Raw genomic sequence first — 21,745 nt, 5'->3', positions numbered from 1 at the left:
GCTCTTTCTTTCTCTGTTGCTTTGGGGGACCTGATGTCCCAAGTCTACAAAAAGACAGGAAAGGAAACAGATACTGAGAAAAGCTCCTAAAGAGGGCTGGAAATGATAAACTAAAATCTTCATTACATTGCAACTCTCTGAAGAATGCAAGGATAAGAGGAAAAGGGACCACACAATAACGTTTCAAGCATGAGGTGAGTAACCAGGCCAGCTTCCTACGTTGTATATGAAAATGAGCTAGCCATTGTCTCCACTTGTGTCTAGTCTAAATTTCAGAAGTGGTTATTATTAAAAATAATTCAGGATATATACTGTTCTTCTATTCTACAGCTACTTCTGGAATCAGTGGGGCCCATATACACAGCAGAATGACTGATACGTTTAGTAGTTGTATTATCATCTTCAAAGAAGGTATTCTAAAACGCAAAAGTAAGAAAGGTGACAAATCATCTTCTTGGAACTACTAGATTTGAGAAACTTTGGGAGTGAGTGGAGGGTTGTGGAACTGATGTACAAACTCGGATGACTGATTGCTGTACAATTAACATAAAATATGCTCTTATCTACTAAAGCTTCGCATGAAGATTCCACTCTACTTTTCACTGACATTGCACTTGGCTTTCATAGAATCATAGAATCACCAGGTTGGAAAAGACCCACTCGATCATCGAGTTTGAAACTTGTGGGTTTATAACAACTTTAGTCTAAAAAAAAAAAAAACCCAAAAAAACCAACCAAAAAAAACGGGAATCCATTTTTTTTTCTCGCTACTCTCTTATTAATGAACATGCTGCCCTGGAGAGGGCACTCTGTGACCACACTATGTATTCTAGTATCCTCTTTAACCACCTTTCCGTTCAGAATATTGAGTATGTGAACCACTAACCGGAGCCAGTTTAGCAAGTCCTACAGGCAAGTGTTTTCTGTAAGTGAAAAAAGAATCCTAAGAATACTAGAAGAATCACCTTGTTTTTTAAGTAAAATCTTTTAACAGCATAGTGCCTTGACTTCCTTGCTAACTAGGCTCTAAGAAAAATAAGGTAACTACATTTTTATTCAGACTCAGCTTGCAGAACTTCCAAATTCATAATTTAATGGCTAAGTCCATAGCTAAAACAATGTGTGACTATGGTACACTTATATTAAATGCATAGACTTTGTTTTTAAACACTGTCTAGATACACACTGAGACTAATGCAACTGAACATCAATTTAGTAAAAGTACATGGATGTCCAACATGAAATTTCTATGGTAGCTGAATGTCACTCAAATAAAACTGTGAGCAAGGGCCCTTAGGGAAATAATATAAAAATATTTCTCCTTTCACCTGGAAAGAAGCCATACAAGTGCCAGTAGTTTCAGGAAACAAACTAAATTCTGATTTGTGCAGGATTTACAGACACTCAGACTGAAAATTAAGGTTTCCCATCTCAAATCCAGGCCTGTTTAAACAATAATGAGTTCAACAACTCCCCATTTTCACAAGTGATACTCAGTTAATCTTATTATTAATATTTTAATAGGTTCTATTTCTCTTACCCAGCTGCTACCCTAATCTTTTTTTCTCAACCCCCTCCATTAAAAGTTTCCACTTCCTTAGAGCACCCAGCACACACTGTTCTCTCCTGGCTCTTAGATGTTTGTCCTCAACCCTTCTTCTAATGAGAGCTTCTGACACATTCCATGGCAATCTTGTCAGAGCTTCAGCTCTTGACTGTAATGCAGCAACACACACCTTCTAACTGTATCATTAAGGATCTTTTTTGTTTCCCATTTATTATGAGTTCAGGAAGCTGTAGATTGCCTAACGGGTGCTGAGCTCCTGATCAGTCAAAGACATTTCATTCATCTACTGTAATAAAACATCTGTCATGAAATACACACACTATCAGCATAACACCTAATTAGCATTTTGTCCATCATAAGAAACTCTCATTCTGTTAATAGCATATTCTTAGAGTGCTATATAGATATTGCAAGTGGAAAAATAACATTTATCAAGTAACTTGAGCAAAAAAAATCTGATGGAATAGCTCCTGGGTACCCATTAACAACTTTACAATCAAAACTATTGATCCTTTGAAATCTTTAATTACTCTGAGGAGAATAAACTGTACAGCTTAATAAAGTAAATCTATATGGCTGAGAGGAATTCATGGCTGCTCATGTATAAAACCATCAGTACTGACTGATAAATTCACCCATATTGGCATTATCAAAAAATGAATGGCATCGTCAAAAAATGAATGGCATCATCACTTTAGAAACCAACAGAGAAGTGGGAAAAGACAAGTGCGAAAAGACAAGTGGAAAGCAACAGAAAGGTAGGTTGGTTTGGAGATCAGACAACAGCTCCCTGTAGCATATGTTCCTCCTCATATTGTATACTGCCTGTTTAACTGACTTCAAAACTTAAAATTTAAGACATAACACTAAACTTTAAGAACATTCTTGCATGGCTAGCAAATGAGATTATTTTTTCCTCACAACATAGTAAGTCTATTTAATATCTATATTTCCAGAGAAGATGAAGTTGCTTATTAGATCATCACAAAAAAAAAGAACACTCTCAAGAAAAGTGAGATTATTGAAACCACAATATTAATCCACAACATTTGTCATAACTTCCATGGAAATCAAGTGTGGCAAGATAGTAATTCATTCTACAATAATGTGAAAATGCAGAAAATTAACTGCATTTTTTTTCTCACAGTACTGTTAATTCAACAATAATATACAATTATATGGTACATTATATACAACTTTCCCGAAGAAGTCAATTCAGATGACATTTTAGAGAACCTGTCTCTGCTAATATCTCCCAATGTGATTAAAAACTGCATAGATGACTCTCTGCCACACGGCAGCTTTTAACAACTATGGAATATGTAGTTTCAAAAATAAAGAATGCCTCATTAGCTACCTTTACAAAGACAGATATTTGAGAACCACTGACCTGTCTCCACTAACTGCTATTCCCATTCTCTTACCTGTTATCAAGGCAGAGTGGTAATATCCACAGGATACATAAGAAACGGGTTTTCCAACATCCACTTGACAAGGGACACTGACACAGGCTTCATCAGCCAAGCCAATCTGACCTTCCGAATTGTCACCCCACACAAAAAGCTGCCCATCCTCTAAAATTAAAACACAGTTAGTTAGCAAATTTAAACCCAAAACTAATAAAAGTTAATCTACTCATTTAAAAGCACTTCATACATTCTGTGTGTTACTACTAAATGTCAGAATCTCAGGGACATAATATGGTGTTTAGCACAATAAAATAGAACAGTCTGGAGTAAGAAGATATTCCTAAAGCTTTTCAAAAGTGACACAAGCCACTTAGTCATCAACTGACATTAGATCAAAAACAGCAACAGGAAAAGTACTAGGAAAAACATTCCTTCAAAAAGAGCAAGATTGGGCATATAAGACAATCCAGTTGCCAGAGTTAAGTATGAAAATATTACAGTGAATTTAAGGCATATATCTTCTCATTTGTAATAGCAAGTCACCACTTTCTCATTCTTCCAAACTTATTCTCTGTTCTGACTTTGGTACACATCCCACTTATTCTTGCCTTATCTTTCAGTTCTCTTCCCAGGTGATTACATTGCCCAGCTTCATTTTGTTTTCCTTAAACTATCACATAGCTGTTCCAGGTTTATTCAGTGTGGCCTTTGTTGACACAAAGACCAATGGCAGCAGTAAAAAACAAACAAACAAACAAAAAACAAAAAAAAGGTAGCAAACAACATGAAAAATGTCTAGATTTTTCCAGAAGAGGTGAAGTCATCTCTCTGTGTGTTTCTTACTGGTAGGGTATAAATTCTGAAGAAAAAAATGTACATTGCTACTGAGATGCTGTAGGAGACCTAAAATAATTCCAAGTTAACTTACAAATCTCAGGAGAATGTTAGCACTTGTCACAAAAAAATACGAACTAAATGAGCAGGGCAGCATCTCTCTCAAACACTCTTCTGCACACTCTCACATTCTGAAATGACAGCCTCAATAACTTTTCCAAAAGATGCACAGGAACACCTGCTTTAGAGCAAAACTTGAGAAATTACATTATAAGGTGATGAAGGACCACCCATCCAATGGCTGAATGTATTATAACGGTGTGGACCTGCAACATGTCACAATTGTATAATTTTGCCATTGGAGAAACAGGTCATAGGTTAGACCTCTCTCAGAATTAGTAATGACAGAGCTGTGTAGCCTGTATCAGCAGACCGAAATAGCTGCAGTAAGAAGTGGAATTAGAGAAACTTAGTTTTCACGTGGTTCATGTTTCGTACCTGGCTTCCCTGGAAATGAACTGAAGATTTTTCCCATTTTAAGGATATTCATGCTGTCCCTCCTCTGTAAGGATTCCTAATCAACTAGTACAGGTTGAGCTCCCATCGCTCACGGAAAAGGTCTACTTTCACAAAATTGTAGGAAGTTAATGAGACTGCCATCCCTTACCAGCTTGTGCTGAAATAGCCAATTGACCAACAAAAAATGGCTACGCTTACCAGGGAAAGAAGACAGAGAGGCATAGAAAATACACGCACATATGCAGACAGAACGATGGAATAAATGCAGTAAATGGAACACCAGGCTAGACACACATAAATAAATCTTATTAGCAGTTACTCTTACCAGTTACTGCTGCTGAGGTATATGATCCAGCTGCTAGCTGTTTGATCTTGTGCTGGCTGGTAAAAAAACTAATTAAATGAAATGTGGTCCTTTCCTCTGTGTCACCTAATCCCAACTGACCTTCACTGTTACCTCCAGCAGCATATAAATTTCCTTTTTCTGCATACAGAAAAGCACATGTAACACACAGAATGAAGACATTCTCATCAGTGTTAAAAAGTCAGAGAAATTGCAGCAAGTAATTTAATTTCCAATGGGAAAACATCACAGAAAAGTTGGGGTCTACTGCCCTGAAATATCCTCAAGTTGACATCAGCAGTTTCTGCTGTAGCTAGCAAGGAGCCTTTCCTGCATACACTTGGATGAGAAATTTCTAAAGGCCTTACACATACTTAGAATAACTGCATTTCCCTTCATTCTAGAGAATGATTTAGAATAGTATATTAGTATATATAATCTGAAGTTCTGCAAGAATTCTGAGAAAATGACTACAAATAGCCCCAGTCACCAGAAGAAGCTCCTTTGTCAAATAATGTATAAATTAAGATGATGCAGGAAGAAAATGGTGAATGATGCCAGAGCCAAGAAAACTGAAGTTGTATTAATAAGTAAACCAAAGAAATGCATAATTTGATATTTTTGAGTGTTGTAAATGAAATATACTTTTGCTTAGGCTATTAGAAATATTTTGCTCATTTTAATATTTAAATCACTTTGTATTTAATTAACTAGATCTTTATTTTGGTTTAAATCTTAAAATTGAAGTTAAAGCTGATGATTTATACCTTCAACTTAAGAGAAATTTAAGATTTATATTTTTAATTTTAGTATGTTTTAAATCTAAAGAGCTCATCTATGATGGAAAAGATAAGACCCATTAATAACACAAATCCAGGCACAAATGTGATAAGCATCTGACATATAATTTATAAATAATCCTTGCTGCACAAGTGGCCACAAATTATCAAGCCAGTGTTTACACTAAAAAGTGACTAATATTTACCTTCTGCATTCTTGCATACTCAACTGTTATTAAAATGCTCTATATTATTCTAACAGTCTTATTTACAGTGCTCAGCATTTCCACATATATAAACCCCCTAATAATCAAACAACCATCTTTATAACATTACTGCAAACTAAAGGATTGCAACTACAAAGATGGCTATTCCATTACATAAATCTTAGATGCATGACAAGAATTTGCATCAATTCTCTGTATACTGCCTCTCTAAAAATTTATTTCTTTAGTTTACATTTATATTTATTTATAACTTAATAAAGGAACTTGTCATTGAAATAGTAGGCTACATTGTCTAACCAAAACACAATGAAATGTTAAGACTTGAAAACATTCAGTTCTGTTATATTAACTCAAACATATAAGTTCACACTAATATAAATTACTTGTCAAAGGTTAATTTGAGTACAGATACATAAAAAATAACAACATACATTTAAAGGGCTTAAATGAATTATTGATAGCTATTAACCACACCTCAAATTCCAGCAAGCAATTTTTTCATCTTTCTATAGCTAGCAAACTCCTGTATGACATTATTTTGTAAATGCATTGGCTCAGAATAAATCAAGCATTCAGAGAACTGGCTATCAAAAACTCAAATGTTAACAATCTTATTCTCCTTTATTTTTCCTTCCTTAACACTCCTGTTGTTCCTAATGTAATTTTGCATGAAAGCAAAGGAAGATATCTATCTTTAACATGTATATAATATAAGTTACATACCTGTGTAAATTAAAGTGTGGTTTCTTCCACAAACAGCAAGTTTTGTTTTTTCTGGTTTTAAAGCTATGAATTAAAGCCAAAGGGAGGGGGGAAAGTTATAAGCAATCTTATAGCTGGATCAACAACAAAATGTCCTATTCTCTAGAAGGGTTTTTTCCTTATTTTTACCAAAAGAATGATTACAAGATTCGTTGCACATTTGAGCCTAGCACATGACTTACTAAACCAGGATTCCCCCAAGAAAGGAAAACAGGTATAGACCTTAAAAAATTAAAACTGCCACTCAAGTTAACTTGATGATGGCTATCTCATGCCAGTGCCACATTCCCCAGAATTTACCATTTATGGGACATGCTTCAAGTAATTCATCAAGTTGCAGGAAAAAACGCACGCTTAGTGCTGTGCTCAGTTTTCATTAACAGTACTATTCTTAACTCACTCTAATGCTTCTCCCACTGTCGTAAATCTTCCAAATCATACTGTTCTTCTGTCTTATCATCCTTACCTTCCTTTGTTATGCACAGCTACTGGCTTTGCTAGATTTTTGCTCTACGCTTCTATTAATCTCTAAACTCAATTGCCAAGGACAGTCCTATTTGGGCTAATGCCAAAAATAATAGATTTTGCATACGCCATCCTGTCTCAATTTCAGCTCAATTATCACCCATCCATTGTATGTACTTCTCTGCAGTCTAGTCACAGTGAAAGTCTAGGAATTTATGTGAAAAGAGTCAAGAGTTATTTTGGTGGGAAAGACAGAATGCAGAGGTGCGTTTTCATCCACGGCAAGTGCACACCAGAAACAGAGGAAAAAAAATCCCTGACTTTTCTATCTTCTCTCCAATTACTGAATGTTGCCAACAATTTATCTTCTCTCAGCCATGTTCTTGTGCCCTATACACTGCACTTAAAACAGAATTATTTCCACATAATATATTTTTAATTGTTTTTCCACTGTACTAGTCCATGTCAAGGCCAACAACCGTCATCCCTTCACAAACCTTTTTTCAGTCCTTCCAAATTCAATTTTCACCAGCTCTGTAATGTTCATATTAAAGTCTCTTCTATCTTCTACCAAGTCACTGAATAAATCTATCTTCTTAAGCGTGAATTGTCTCTGATCTATCACACAAACACTAACATAAATAGTCCAAATTCAGGTTCCTGCTTATCCTATCTGATATGTACCCCCACCACCAGACTGAAACCGTAACACTTCCAATGTTGACTTCTTCATACAATCTTTATTTGCTGCTTTATATCCAATAACTTTGCCTCCAACTTCAGAGATGATCTTAATCAGCTCTTCAGAAGCCTGTGCTCCCTAACCTTGCTCCTACTACTCAATTATATTTGATGAATCATGAAATATTTACAATGTTGCTAGCAATTTTTCATATGTGATTTCATTAGTCTCTAGTCAAGTCTTAGGAGATATTTTCTCAGAAAACATGCAGCCACAACCATTTGTCCCCAAGCAGAAACTGAAATGTGTTCCTGCAACCCCATTCCCAAAGCCAAGGGAGGACTGAAAGGTAATGAGAAAAGCTCCAGAACATTCTCCTGCTGCCTGCGGCCCAAAGAAGAAAGATATCCCCCTTGTGACTCTTTTTAATAGATGCCAGGTCTGCTCTGAATTGCTCTTCATCTTCTACTCTCCATTGCAATTTGACAGTAAACCCAAAACTTGACAACCAATCCATTTAAGCCAAGGTGAGATTCAGTCTCCCACATGGCTGACAGAAGATGGGAACCTGTGAGTAGCTGCACTCTCCCTCTGAAGTGAAACAGAGAGGGGAGCAGACAAAGGACAGTAGAATAAACTACATTAGAAAGATAGGAATTTGAACAAGCAGGGTAATTTGTTTTTAACAGTAAGATAACAGATTGATCTCTGGCAGAAAGGAGAAGGACAAACATTTAATGGTGAAAAAAAATGTGTTAATGGGGTAGATCTGACTTGACAGAAGTAAGGAGACAGCGAAAAAGTATTGACTTAGTTTTGTTCAACAAGATTAAACTGGCTAGGAAAGATCAAGAAGATAACATTCTGCAACACACAAAAGAATACAGGCGTTTATTTTACTGCTTCATACAAATATATTAACATTTATGCCTCTTCAGGAACTTCCTGTGCTTGATGAAAAAAATGTAGCAGTACTTGTAGATCGTCCTTGATAGATTTTTTTCATTTATAAAGGTGCTAAGACAAAACTGATACTAAGATTTCACAGTGTTGTTGAAACTGATTTCTAAGGCGTAGACAACACTGTAGAGACCAAGCATCTGATCAATGTGTTTGTGGTTACAATGAAGATGTGGTTTGTCAGAAAAGGCAAATATTACAGAAAATGAGAGCCCTCAAAAAAATGGGACTCTATATCCCTGAAGTAATCTTCAGATGCAAAAGGATACAGAATCTGTAACTGCTGGAGAATCAGTTGGGGATACTTTTCAGCTATGAGCTTGTGGAGTAATATGCTACACATGACGAATAGTGAAAGCAAAATCACTTATTTTGGAACTGCATCTTTTAAAGTACCTTTTCACAAGGGTCACCTTTTAAAAAGACAAAAGAAAAATCAAACAAACCTTTAACACACGTTGGTTTGCTGACTGTGTTCTTTGATCCTAGTCCTAACTGGCCCCAGTTGTTACTGCCAAACACGTATAGTTTACCATTCCCTGAAAAAAAAATTAGACAGAATCTATACAAGTGTTTGAATACCTCATACTAGACAAGATGGTCAGTCACACACTATGTCATTTATTACTTCATTTTTAATGTAAGGTTTAAGATTAGGCAATTCAATACTTAAGTGTAAACACTAATAAGTAATTGCATTGTTTAAGTAAGAAATCCCCAGCCAGAAGGGACAAAAAGCAGAACAAACATCTTCTCCTTTAACTACAGCACAGATAAAGCGCTCTTCAGCAAATAAAATTGGACAGACGCTTGGACAGACCCTGCAGTTCAGAAACGACAGTATCTATAGGCTTATAAAATAACAGTACATTCAAGTGAGCATCCACATCTTTTAAGACAAAGAAGGGAATGAATAATGTAGCTATGTAATTAATATAAACACAAATTTGTAATATTCAGCTTAGTTTACTGTCTAGAGGAACGAGTTCTTTTACTGCTAAAGGACTTCTCTTAAAATTATTTACAAATTTGCACTTCTACAGAATATAGTTTCTGATAAATTTTCAAATATGTTCACAAATTTTATTAATTTCGTACTCTACATATAAAGAAGGAATGCATAAAACCACCCTGCAGTCAAGGATTTTTGTAAACCTAAAAGCAAACATCAGATTACAACACGAGCAATGCTAGACTCATATTTCAAAAACTGGCATGACACATCACTGAACTTGTAGATTTGATCACTACTAACAACGAACTGTTGTAATTCTGAATAAAACCAATGAGTTTTTTTAAGATAATGATATATGAACAGTTGAAACTTTTGTCATCAGGCATGCAAATTAGACAGCCAAAACTGACTACTGACAATACCTTAAAATTAATTTCATGTAATTTCATTTTTTTTTAACTATTACCTTTTGTAAAGGAATGAATTTCATACCCAAAGATAAAAACCTTACTCTGGCAGAAATCTTGGCAAAATCACAGAAACTGGTTTGTCAAAATCCTCCACCTATTTACAACTGTTAAAAGGGGTTTGTTTACTTTTGATGAAGGTCTGCAGTGTTCTGTGAGCTAGACTCCATCACAAGGCTGTCATATAAATAACTTTTGTCACCCTAGTCATCAATAATTATCACATGATCACAATGTGTAACAGCAATTCCACATAATAATGCCAAAATATTATGGCTGCTTGTACTTCAGTAGTGTAGGTTCTGAATGTGATTTACAGAGACTTTGAAATACAATATTGAATTGTTTAAAATATAACAAAAATACTTATCCTATTAAAAGAAACCAAACATTTATTTTCTGAAATATAATCACATAGTTAAAAAACCAAACCATCAACAACTAATAATAACTAGTATCTAAAGTCACAATCAAATTGTTAGAATTGACAGTTTTTGCAACGTGGGCCTAGGTGCCAATATTATATCCTTCTAAGAGAGCTGGAAGTCTGAGGTCAACTCTATGTTCATGGAGTTTTACCAATAGCATTTATATCAGCATCTTGATTTTGATAATGCAATCATGGCAAAATATGTGCAAAGCCGTCTGTCACTGAGAGTAAAATATTCTTTAACAGAAAGGATTTTTATTAGCAAGTGGCATCCTATGTTGGTATGTGCATCCTTGGTTTATACTTTTTAACTTTCATTATAAGACAGTCTTAATCCTGTGGGAATATGATGCCAAGCTGCCATAATTCAGTTTAAGTACATTCTTTTTAAACATTCAAAATACCAACAGGTCATGGTTTTCATCCTATAATCTGCTGTTTCTTATACCAGTCTTTAAATTCCCAGGCGTTGCTTTGTAAGTCAGGGAGCTTAACAGAAAAGCGGAACGTTTCACATCCTGTTACAACTGAGTGACAGCTTTCTATAATTTCAGGCTCCCAGCACTCAGCATTGTAACAGAAAATAAGAAAACTGGGAAGCAGGTAATTCAGGGAGTGGATGAAAACTAATAGGCACTACAGACTACCTAAACAAATGCTTGTAACAAAGCAATATTTCTGGGTCTCTATAGCAAATCAGGCTTTGGAAAAGACATGATGCAATCTAAGCTGGCTAGGAAACATGACAGAATTTCTTATGCAAAAGCCCCTATCTTTATAATTGCAAACTGAAATATCTCAAGCCATCACCACAGGTGTACAGAAGGGAGAACTAATTCAACAGCAGACAAATAGGCAAGCATCATACTTCAAAACTTGGCAAGATCAGATTGCTGTTGTATTTTTGCTTCCTCTTTGGTGTAGACATACAGAGACTGTGGACTTCTGCCATCTGGAATGGCTGGCAGAAGACGGGTCCAGCAGAGTACAACTATGACTTTGGCCAGCAGAAAGGAAACAACAAGATATAAAGAAAGGAACTATCAGGACTGTGTTGGTGATGAAAACATACTTCCAACACCAGCCTCCACATTCATCCTGATACAAGACAGGAGTATTTCTCCAAACTATGTATGCATTGGCTTATCACCAGCAGATGTTTCACCAACATTAATTCAGGGCTCTTAGGGAAGCCACAAAATGCCTACGGGAACAGGGGATTCTGTGAGAGACTTCAGGAAGAAAGTGTCTCCTAACCATGACTTCCCTCGTATGAGTAGCTGCTATTACAATTGTCATTCCTGAGAACCACATCCATCATGTACTTCCCTGGTTCATGAAGCGCTACTAGAGACATCCATTCAGCAGCTGGGATATACCAGCTGAAATCCTTAACATGATTAATGATAGCAGCAGGCAGCCAAGTATTCTGCTCACCTATGTTTAAAGGCATGTTTCACATATTCCCCGCTCACCCCTTGCTTTCTAAATTGCATTTGTGTGGAAGGGAAACAAAAGAGGAGACAATGTACAGACTTTAAGCGTTTATTACAAGATGCTATTGAAAAACAATTTCTGAAGAAAACATGAAAGGTAATATTTTCAACGAAGTATCATATGCCAGGCACCATGAATTTTTGAATCTATTTTTGCTATTTTGTGAACAAACTATGCTAACAGTTCATTTAAAAGTCATATGCAATTCAGATACATCTTGAAAACAGGGATGACATCACTTTTTTTAGGTAAATCACAATATTCTCAAAATAAAAGCTTTACTGAGCAATAAGAACAGCAATGCTTAAGACATTTAGCATCACACAAACAAAATCACCACAGTACATTGCTTGCTCCTACACATAACAAAGATTAATACAAATGTGTACTAATCTTTCTCATTTTCCCCATGCAGCTGATACAAAAGATACTGTGCCATATTCCGATGGCCTGCTGGTTGGCATAAAGAATAGAAGAAATCTGGTATCTAAAGACCTGGAGAGATTCCAAGGTCTCTTTCATCTAAATTGCTGAATGTTTAATGCTTTATAAAACTCAAAATTGAGCATACTATCTTGTCATTCCATATGCACCTCTTTTCACTCCTATTTTCACATTTGATACTTCGTTCTTTCCTTCTACTGTCTTGCACTGGGACCTTCAATTCTCTCCACAGCTCCAAGTTCGGAATACGTGTCTTCCACCATCACCATTTTCCCCTTTGTGAACAGGATCAGTCTCTTCGATCAAGCGTGGGCAAGCTGCCTAGGATACTCTAAACAAGGCAAATGAACAATAAGACAGCTGTTAACTTCAACAGTTCTGTAGAAAAAAATAGTAAGGGTATTAGAAGGAGATTCTTAAAAATTTGTGTAATGTCACATCACACCAGCTCCCAAAAGTATGAATAAATTGCTCTCCAAAGTCTGCAGTGGTAGAAGATGCAGGGAGTGAACTGTCAGTATACTTGGGCCAAAAACCACAGAAATAGGGAAAGAAACGTTATTAAACATACTAGAAGTGACGTTGGATACTAGAAGTGCTGCTTATGACTCTGTTAAAGAACTAAAAAAGATAAGCGCTTAAAAAAATTCCTGCTTGAACATTTTAATAAAGACTGTGCTAAATGTAGAGAATAAATGAATAAAGAAAGACATATTCTATCCCAACCTCCAAAACTAGAGAAGGAAATGTTTCTCTGAGTGGCTCAGCAAGCCAACCCAGAATCAGCAAGTAACTATGACTGGTCCTTCCTATTCCAACTTACAGCCACAATATGTAAATAACATTTTCGACTCTTATCTCCTGACCTAGAATGCTAAAGGAGCATGTTTTATGTTTACTTTATGCTTTTCTTCCTAAAAGTTAATATGGGAATATTGATGTTGGAATAGATTAAAGAAGTAATTGAAAATTTCTGAATATTCTGTTTGAATGCTAAATATTAGTTGTCGTACATTTTCTCCTCTTGCATTCAGTCAAGATTCAGTGCTAGAAGTAGCTGTTTCTCCTCCCCAAAACAAACTTCAAGGCACATATTGTATCAGTTTGGGTAACTGTTTTACTTATGATTGTCAAAACATGTTAGTGTAACTGATATGTTTCTATTAGATTTGAATTTATCTTGTTCTCACTGTCCCTTAGGTACATAGGTCCCACTACCTATTCCAGGGCATGCAGAAAAAAAAGGAGGGGTCAATTTTGCGACCTGTAAATAAAGACAAAACAATAAAATGAAGCATGCATTAACACACACCTGCTTGAGATACTCTTCCTTCCTCAGTCATGTTTGTCTTCTATCTCTTCCAGGTCCGGTTCAGCTGTATTCCAAGAAGCTCCTGGTTTCCAACAAGGTCTGTAACTGTCTCAGTAAACTCATTTTCAGCATGCATTTATGGAGCTTTTATTCCAGATGTTACTGCAGTTCAGTGACATTCACCAAGAGTTGTCCACTGTATCATCCAACTCCATCTAACAGCAGAAATGTGAGGTGCATGCAGGCATCCACAGGTATGAAGAACAAATGAGGGACACAGATTTTCTGTCTCCTTTGTCCACATTTTTGTACAACGCATGAAGTTTCCCTACCTTTGATCATCGTGGATCAGTATTTTACCCCCACTTTTGCCTCTACTTTACAATACCCCAAAAGATCATCTGATACCAAAGAATATTTGTAATCATGTTTCTACAGTTCCTTCTCCTCAAAAGGTTTGAGGAAATAAAGATGCGATTATCTGTAAGTTCCCCTGGTTACACATCGGCACACTACAACAGCAACAGCCAGCCACAGAGATTCTTTGAAACATTTTTGATACATGCTGAATATATTAAAATAAAAGGAAGAAGGGGAGATAGCAGAGAAATGGTACTGCATGCATATCTATGCAAGCTGACTTCTTCGAAAGCTTTATCTGAGTGGCTACTATTACAGTGACACGGGAATTCAGAGATTGTTGCTGATTAGGGTAATGATACTGGCACAGGTACATGCCAGGGGGACTCAAAGAGTCAATCAAGACTGACTAGTCTAGACTAAGAATTATACTGGTGTTATTTCAAACTGTGTGTGAGCATATGAAAAGATATACAAAAAAAAATTTGAAAGATTTCACAATGCCCCAGGTCATATTCCAATTAATTTTATGCAACAGGCAATTTAATAGAACTGTTTAAATCTAAGAAAAAGTGTTGAGTTTTGTTCTAAATAAACTAATAATGGATAATTCATCTTCTATGAAGTTAGGCTTGAAAAAATACATTGTATAATTTCACTTTAAGATGTTCTGCAGTCCATAAAATCTATACTCAACTTTCATCATGTCTGGAATTCTCCATTCTAAAAATCCAGCATCTTCAACTTTAGTTGAGCATTGATGAAGAGTGAATACATTCCAATGACAGAAATCCTGATAAAATGCATATGCATATACATTTGATAACAATGACTCTATCAGCTGTTGATTGTCAGTACAATGAACACACTTGGTCATCAACAAAAGAGCAGCCCCTTCGACATAAGATGAACAAATTCTTCAACAAGTATTGCTTCCATCACTTCAAATACATAAATAATAAATTAAAATGAATATAAACACCACTCACTCTATTGCATCTAAGCTTTTTCAAATGCCTTTGCAATCAATTTTTTATTTTAGCAGGATTTTTACAAGTTTTTTGAGTTGCTCTTTCAAGGATTATTTTCAGTTAACAGTAATTCAAACCTTCATTTCAGAGATCTGATTTTATCTATTGTTTCAGGCAGATTCCTAGTGAACTTGGTGGCTCTGTTCAACGGACACTGTTTACTTCCATGATACAAATGTCTACACTTAATAGTCTACTAAATACTCCCAGATTCACAGGGAACACTCAAACTGAACAAAGTCACGCTTACTGTAAATCCAGTGTGATATATTCTGTTATTACTGATTCCCTAATGGCAGTTCTTGGGCATGTCTTGTGAAAACCTGCAGTGACGTCACACTAATTTCAAAGGCATTTGATAGCTAGCACAGAACAGTCCTCTCTCTTCTCCACATCATTTGATACACAACCTGAGGGTTCAAATAAAAGTCATAACTTTCCAAGCTGTCTAAATATACAACCTTTTATCATATACTCCAACACTGACCTGTAACAATAGCGGTATGTTCATCCCCACATGATATATGTACAGGCTTGTCATTTTTGAACCAGAACTTGCTAGGAACATCTTCTGCAAATTTGCTTTTTCCGAATGTGAAAATAGCACCAGATTCTAAAACACAAAAAGAAAACATCAGTTCTAGTGAAAACAAATTTTGCTTCATACATGTTTAAAGTGACTTCCTATCAATTCAATTACACATTTTAGTTTCCCATCTTTTTAAAAAAACGGCCAAAGACTGTTCTTCTATAGTGTTTCACCAAGGCCACCTCATTTTCAAGTTTACATTTTAGTCCTTCTGATTCTTCTTAGCTTTCATGAGTTTCCCAATAGAATAGGTATTGCTGATATATTGTGTTCTGAGGATATTCTATTAGGTTTGTGTGGCCAGGTTTTGCTATCAGAGGGGCTATGAGGTGGCTTCTGTGACAAGCTGCTAGAAGTTTCCCCCACATTCCGTAGAGTCAACACCAGCCAGCTCCAAGATGGATTCAGCACTGGCCAAAGCCAAGGCCAAGCTCACCAGCAAAAGAGTGTCAGCACCTCTGTGGTAACGTATTCAAAAATGGGGAAAAAGTTACTGCACACAACAATTGCAGCCAGAGATAAGACTGAGAATATGTGAAAGAAACAATTCCGCAGATACCAAGGTCAGTGAAGAAGGAGGGGGAGCAGGTGCGACAGGCACCAGAGCAGAGGTTTCCCTGCAGCCTGTAGTGGAGACCATGGTGAGACAGGCTGCCCTCCTGCAGCATATTAAGGATAATGGTGGAGCAGAGATCCACTTGCCACCTGTGGAGGACTCCACACCAGAGCAGCTGGATGCCCCCTAAGGAGATTGTGATCCTGTGGGAACCCTATGCTGGAGCAGGCTCATGGTGGGACCTGTGACCCCATAAGAGAGGAGTCCACACTGGAGCAAGTTTGCTGGCAAGACTTTTGATCCCGTGGAAGATTCACGCTGGAGCTGCCTGTTCCTGAAGGCTGGAGCAGTTTGTGAAGAATTGCAGCCTGTGGGAAGGACTTATGTTGGAAAAGTTCATGGAGGTCTCCTGTGGATAGGACCCAATGCTGGAGCAAGGGAAGAGAGCAAGGTGAAAGGAATGGCAGAGACAATGTGTGATGAACTGACTGCAACCCCCATTTCCTGTGCCCTGCTAAGCTGCTCAGGGAGAAGGAGGTAGAGAAGATCAGGAGCAAAGTTGAGCCCAGGAAGAAAGAAAGGGGTGGAGGGAAGGTGTTTTAAGATTTGTTTTTATTTCTCATGACCCTACTCTGACTTTTGATTGGCACTAAAATAAATTTTCTTGAGTTGAGTCTGTTTTGTGTGTGACAGTAATTGCTGAGTGATCCTCGTCGTTATGTTATATAACACTGTTTTCATTGAAAAGAAATACACTGAGATGTTTCATTCTCACCAACACTCTGTACCCCGGTTCCCAAATCCAAAGTTCTCTCCTAAACTGTAAAATTGATATTTGTTTTGAAGTAATTCTTTACTGCACAAGTTCCCAGATTTGCAAATGACATGTTAAGTACCATGTTCAGCAGACATATATAGAACTGTACTTACTATCTCTCTGGATGCGTTTCACCGTTTTATTAAAAACAAACGTTTCTACAGTCAAATTTAAAGAAAGAGTTGAGTTTTTCCCATTTTATTAAGATAGTACGGACCCCCGAGGGACACCACTTGTCACAGATCTCCATTTGGACATGGACCCATTGAGAACTACCCTCTGGAAGCAACTCATCCAACCAGTCAGAGAGCCACAGTACATATTCGAACACACAGACTCACAGAATGATTTGGGTTGCAGGGGACCTTAAAAATCATGCAGTTCCAACCCCCCTGCCATGGGCAGGGACACCTCCCACCAGACCAGGCTGCTCAAGGCTCCATCCAACCTGGCCTTAAACACTTCCAGGGATGGGGCAGCCATAACTTTCCTGGGCAACCTGTGCCAGTGCCCCACCACCCTCATTATCCTCATCATGAAGAATTTCTTTCTAATGCCTAATCTAAATCTTCCCACCCTTCAATTTAAAGCCATTTCCCTCATTCTATAACTGCATGCCCTTGTAAAAGTCCCTCCCCAGCCTTCTTACATGCTTAAAGCGATCTCTTTGGCGCTCATGCCAAAGTGAAGCTCTCTGGTTGGTTAGTTACTTTTTCTTTCAGAAGCATTAAGATGAAAATATATACAGACTTAAGTGAACGTATACACACTCTAGACAATTTAATTCATGAACATCCCTCGTACCTCATTAATTTCACAACTAAAACATATCAGGAAAAGAAACATTGTTTTCGCAATATAGGTACTGAATTTTATCCAATAAGGACCACAAAGACACACAAAACTTTGTGCCTCACCTAAGTTAGGTCTGCATTCAAAGGTTAAAACACAGAACAATGCTATCCTTGTATAACACATGGTAACACCACTGCGAACCGATGTGGCAGTTGAAGGGGCAAGCCTAAAGAGACCTAAGAAACCAAAACATTGAAGGAAGTGTCTAGATAAGGGGACTGAGGAACTGGGGAAATATGGTGGGAGATGCGAACAAGGGCAAGAGACTTGATACACTAATTAGAAGCACCCGGTAGGCTGTAAGCCTTAAAGTACTCAGCCAATGGCAAAATAAGGGAGGGGCAATCTGGTGGCAGGGTTAGAAATAAGTGTGGTAAGTATGTACCAGTGTGCTTACTTAGTGGGACCCAACCATCCGTTCATGCATGGATGTGAAAAAAGTGTGCTTCACTAAGGAAGCTATCTAAGCCTAAGTTCCCATTGGCACCTAAGCCACCGCTCTTGGAAATTAAACCCAACTCATTCGTGAAAATTAAATCCCACAAAACAATAAATAAGGCTTTGCCTCTCTTGGCACTGGGCAAATGCTTAGAAAATACAGTGGATCCAAATCATGGACCAAATTATCAACTGATGACACCCACCTGCCATGCACTGCACCGCACCCATGCCATCAGCCAGGCTTCCCATCTGACCTCACAGAATCATAGAATAGTTTGGGTTGAAAGGGACACTGAAGATCATCTTGTTCCATTCCCCCTGTCATGGGCAGGGACATCCCACTAACCCAGGCTGCCCAAGGCCCCATCCAGCCTGGCCTTGAACACTTCCAGTGATGGGGCAGCCACAGCTTCCCTGGCAACCTGTGCAAGTGCCTCACCACTCTCCCGGTGAAGCAATTCCTCTTTATGTCTAATCTAAATATGCCCCTCTCCAGTTTATACCCATTGCCTCCAATCCTGTCAATACAAGTCTTTGTAAACAGTCCCTCTCCAGCTTTCTTGTAAGCCCTTTCAGGTACTGGAAGGTCGCTGTAAGGTCTCATCAGAGCCTCCTCTTCTGCAGGCTGAAGAAGCCAAACCCTCTCAGCCTGTCCTCGTATGGGAGGTGCTCCAGCCCTCTGAACACCCTTGTAGCCCTTCTCTGGACCCGTTCCAACAGCTCCATCTCCTTCTTATATTGGCGATTCCAGAACTGGACGCAGTACTCGAGGTGGGGTCTCACAAGAGCGGAACAGAGGGGTAGAATCACCTCCTAGACGCCGGAGGACACCGGCCCGAGCGGGCGCCGCCCCCCGGCCGCGGCGCACGGAGGGAGCCGGGACGCACCGGTGCCACGGCGGGGCGGGCGGGAAGGCGGGGGATGGCGCCCGGCGCCGCCGAGGCGGGGTAAGCGGGCAGGGAGCGGCACGGAGGTCCCCTCCCCAGCCCTCCCCGCAGTTCTCACCGGGCACCGGCAGCTCGTCCTCCTCGGCGGGCTGGGCCATGGCCGCCGGGCCCCAGCGCGCCGCGCGCCGCCCGGAAGTCAACACAGTCCCTGCCACGGGCAACGGCCATAGAGCGCGGCGCCGGCGGCGGGTGGTGCGGGCGCGCCCCCTGGCGGCCGGCGGGGGCCCTGGCGGCGGGCGGGGTTCTCTACGCCCCCTGGCGGCCACCCCGGGGTGCTGAACGGGCAGAGCAAACCGCTGCACGGCGAGGGGGGGGGAGGGGTGTTGGGGGGGGAACGAAGAGGTTACGGGGACAAACAGCGGGGTATTATTTATTTAACCTAAAGTAAAGTTTCAAGCGGTGTCCCTCAGGGGTCCGTACTGGGACCCGTGCTGTTTAATATCTTCATCAATGATATTGACAGCGAGACTGAGTGCACCCTCAGCAAGTTTGCAGATGACACCAAGCTGAGTGGTGTGGTTGTCACACAAGAAAGGACCTGGACAGACTGGAGAAGTGGGACAGTGAGGTCCTCATGAGGTCCGACAGGCCCAAGTGCAAGGTCCTGCACCTGAGTTGGGGCAATCTGTAGTTTCAGTACAGGATGGGGGATGACGTGATTGAGAGCTGCCCTGCAGAGAAGGACTTGCGGGTGCTGGTCAATGAGAAGCTCGACACCAGCTGGCGGTGTGTGCTTACAGCCCAGAAGGCCATCTGTATCCTGGGCTGCATCAGAAGAAGTGTGGCCAGCAGGTCCAGGGAGGCGATTTTGCCCCTCTGTTCTCTCTTGTGAGACCTCATCTGGAGTACTGTGTCCAGTTCTGGAATCTTCAACATAAGAAGGAGATGGAGCTGTTGGAATGGGTCCAGAGAAGGGCTACAAGGATGATCCAAGGGCTGGAGCACCTCCCATACGAGGGCAGGCTGAGAGAGTTGGGGTTGTTCAGCCTGGAGATTCTGAGGAGATTTTATAGTGACCTTCCAGTACCTGAAAGGGGTTACAGGAAAGCTGGAGAGGGACTGTTTACAAAGGCTTGTAGTGATAGGACTAGGGTCAATGGGTATAAACTGGAAAGGGGCAGATTTAAGCTGGACATGAGGAAGAATTTCTTCACCGTGAGGGTGGTGAGGCCCTGGCACAGGTTGCCCAGGGAAGTTGTGGATACCCCGTCCCTGGAAGTGTTCAAGGCCAGGTTGCATGGAGCCTTGAGCAGCCTGATCTAGTGGGAGGAGTGACTGCCCACAGTAGGGTGGATTGAACTGCATGATCTTTAAGGTCCCTTTCAACCCAAACTATTCTATGATTCGTCTAAGTAATCATATTTTTTTTAAAGTTAGACAGAATGTTCCCCTTGTAGCATGTTTTCTTTCTCTTAGAGCACATTTTCTTTCAGTCAGTGTTTTTTCCAGACATTGTTCATTCTTTGAAGATGATAACATCTTGTATGCATTGCGATCTGTGCTGAACCGATGTCTCTTCTGCAATCACCTCTGTTTGCAGTGTTTCCCCATCTCAAATGCAAGGTCAGACAGAGCTGGAGCCAGCTCCAAATTATCAAGAGATTTGACTGTTGTGAAGTTCATCATAACATTAAAATTAGTCCTTGGAAAGTAATAAGATATGCATAAGATTTCAGGGAAAATTTATTCATATGCCTCTAAGTGGGAAATACATTCTGTCCCCAGCTCTTGTTTCACTGCACCTGACTGATGGAAATCACTCTCTCATGTTGCCCAGGGCTGACAGAGGATGCTTGCTTTCTAAAACTCCAAAACAAGTCTTAGAGGGGTTATTTGCCGACATTTTTGGTCAGAAGATCACCTCCCTTGAAGGCCCCTTGTGAGTCTCATCTCCAGCAGAACTTTTCTTCCCTGGCACCAACCCTACATGCCTGGGCATTGTTTCTGCCTCCATCCTCCAGAGCTTGTCTCTGTCTCCCAAATTAGCCATCTCACACTGGGGCTCTGCCTTGAGCTCCCTGTTTAGCCAAGCCAGGCTCCTGATACACCTGCCATCTCTGCTGACTGTGTGAAGGGGTTGCCCAGCCTCAGTCGGGTAAACAGAACTAACTTGGAAACTTTGTCACCACTGGGATTCTGCTTTCCTAAAAAACAAACTTCCACTGTTTGATCGTCTCTGTGGTTCAACATGATATTCCTGTAACATCTTCTGATTGGGTGCACACAATCATAGAATCATAGAATCATATAATGCTTGGACTGGAAGGGACCTTAAAGATCATTGAGTTCCACTCTCCCTGCCACAGGCAAGAAAACCTTCCACTAGATCAGGTTGCTCAAAGTTTCATCTAATCTGGTCTTGAACGCCTCCAGGGATGGGGCATCCATGACTTCTCTGGGCAACCTGTCCCAGTAAAAAAATTCTTCCTAATATCTAATCTAAATCTGCCTTCTTTCAGCTGAAAACCATTACCCCTCATCCTATCACTGCACTCCT

The 21,745-nt window shown here is 39.5% G+C and overlaps 1 protein-coding gene across 3 annotated transcripts in view; it reads right to left on the bottom strand.

The window, feature by feature from the left end:
• The window catches only part of RPGR (retinitis pigmentosa GTPase regulator), a 46,196-nt gene extending 26,788 nt beyond the window's left edge, over positions 1 to 19,408 (bottom strand). Inside the window, exons 1-6 of one of the 3 annotated variants that reach the window (XM_069873222.1) lie at positions 19,307 to 19,408; positions 15,531 to 15,656; positions 8,994 to 9,086; positions 6,402 to 6,464; positions 4,655 to 4,813; positions 2,992 to 3,141 (exon numbers count right to left, since the gene is read on the bottom strand). In XM_069873222.1, the coding sequence (XP_069729323.1) occupies positions 2,992 to 3,141; positions 4,655 to 4,813; positions 6,402 to 6,464; positions 8,994 to 9,086; positions 15,531 to 15,656; positions 19,307 to 19,346 (631 nt within the window). In that variant the 5' untranslated portion in view covers positions 19,347 to 19,408. The remainder of the gene's footprint in view (positions 1 to 2,991; positions 3,142 to 4,654; positions 4,814 to 6,401; positions 6,465 to 8,993; positions 9,087 to 15,530; positions 15,657 to 19,306) is intronic. The other 2 variants (XM_069873230.1, XM_069873238.1) reach the window with 2 other exon arrangements.
• Between the last annotated feature and the right edge of the window lie 2,337 nt (positions 19,409 to 21,745).

The sequence above is a fragment of the Phaenicophaeus curvirostris genome, chromosome 1 (genome assembly GCF_032191515.1).
Source record: "Phaenicophaeus curvirostris isolate KB17595 chromosome 1, BPBGC_Pcur_1.0, whole genome shotgun sequence".
Classification (NCBI taxonomy): domain Eukaryota; kingdom Metazoa; phylum Chordata; class Aves; order Cuculiformes; family Cuculidae; genus Phaenicophaeus; species Phaenicophaeus curvirostris.
Note: the sequence above shows the minus strand (reverse complement) of the source record. Positions and strands in the feature narration are given on the sequence as shown.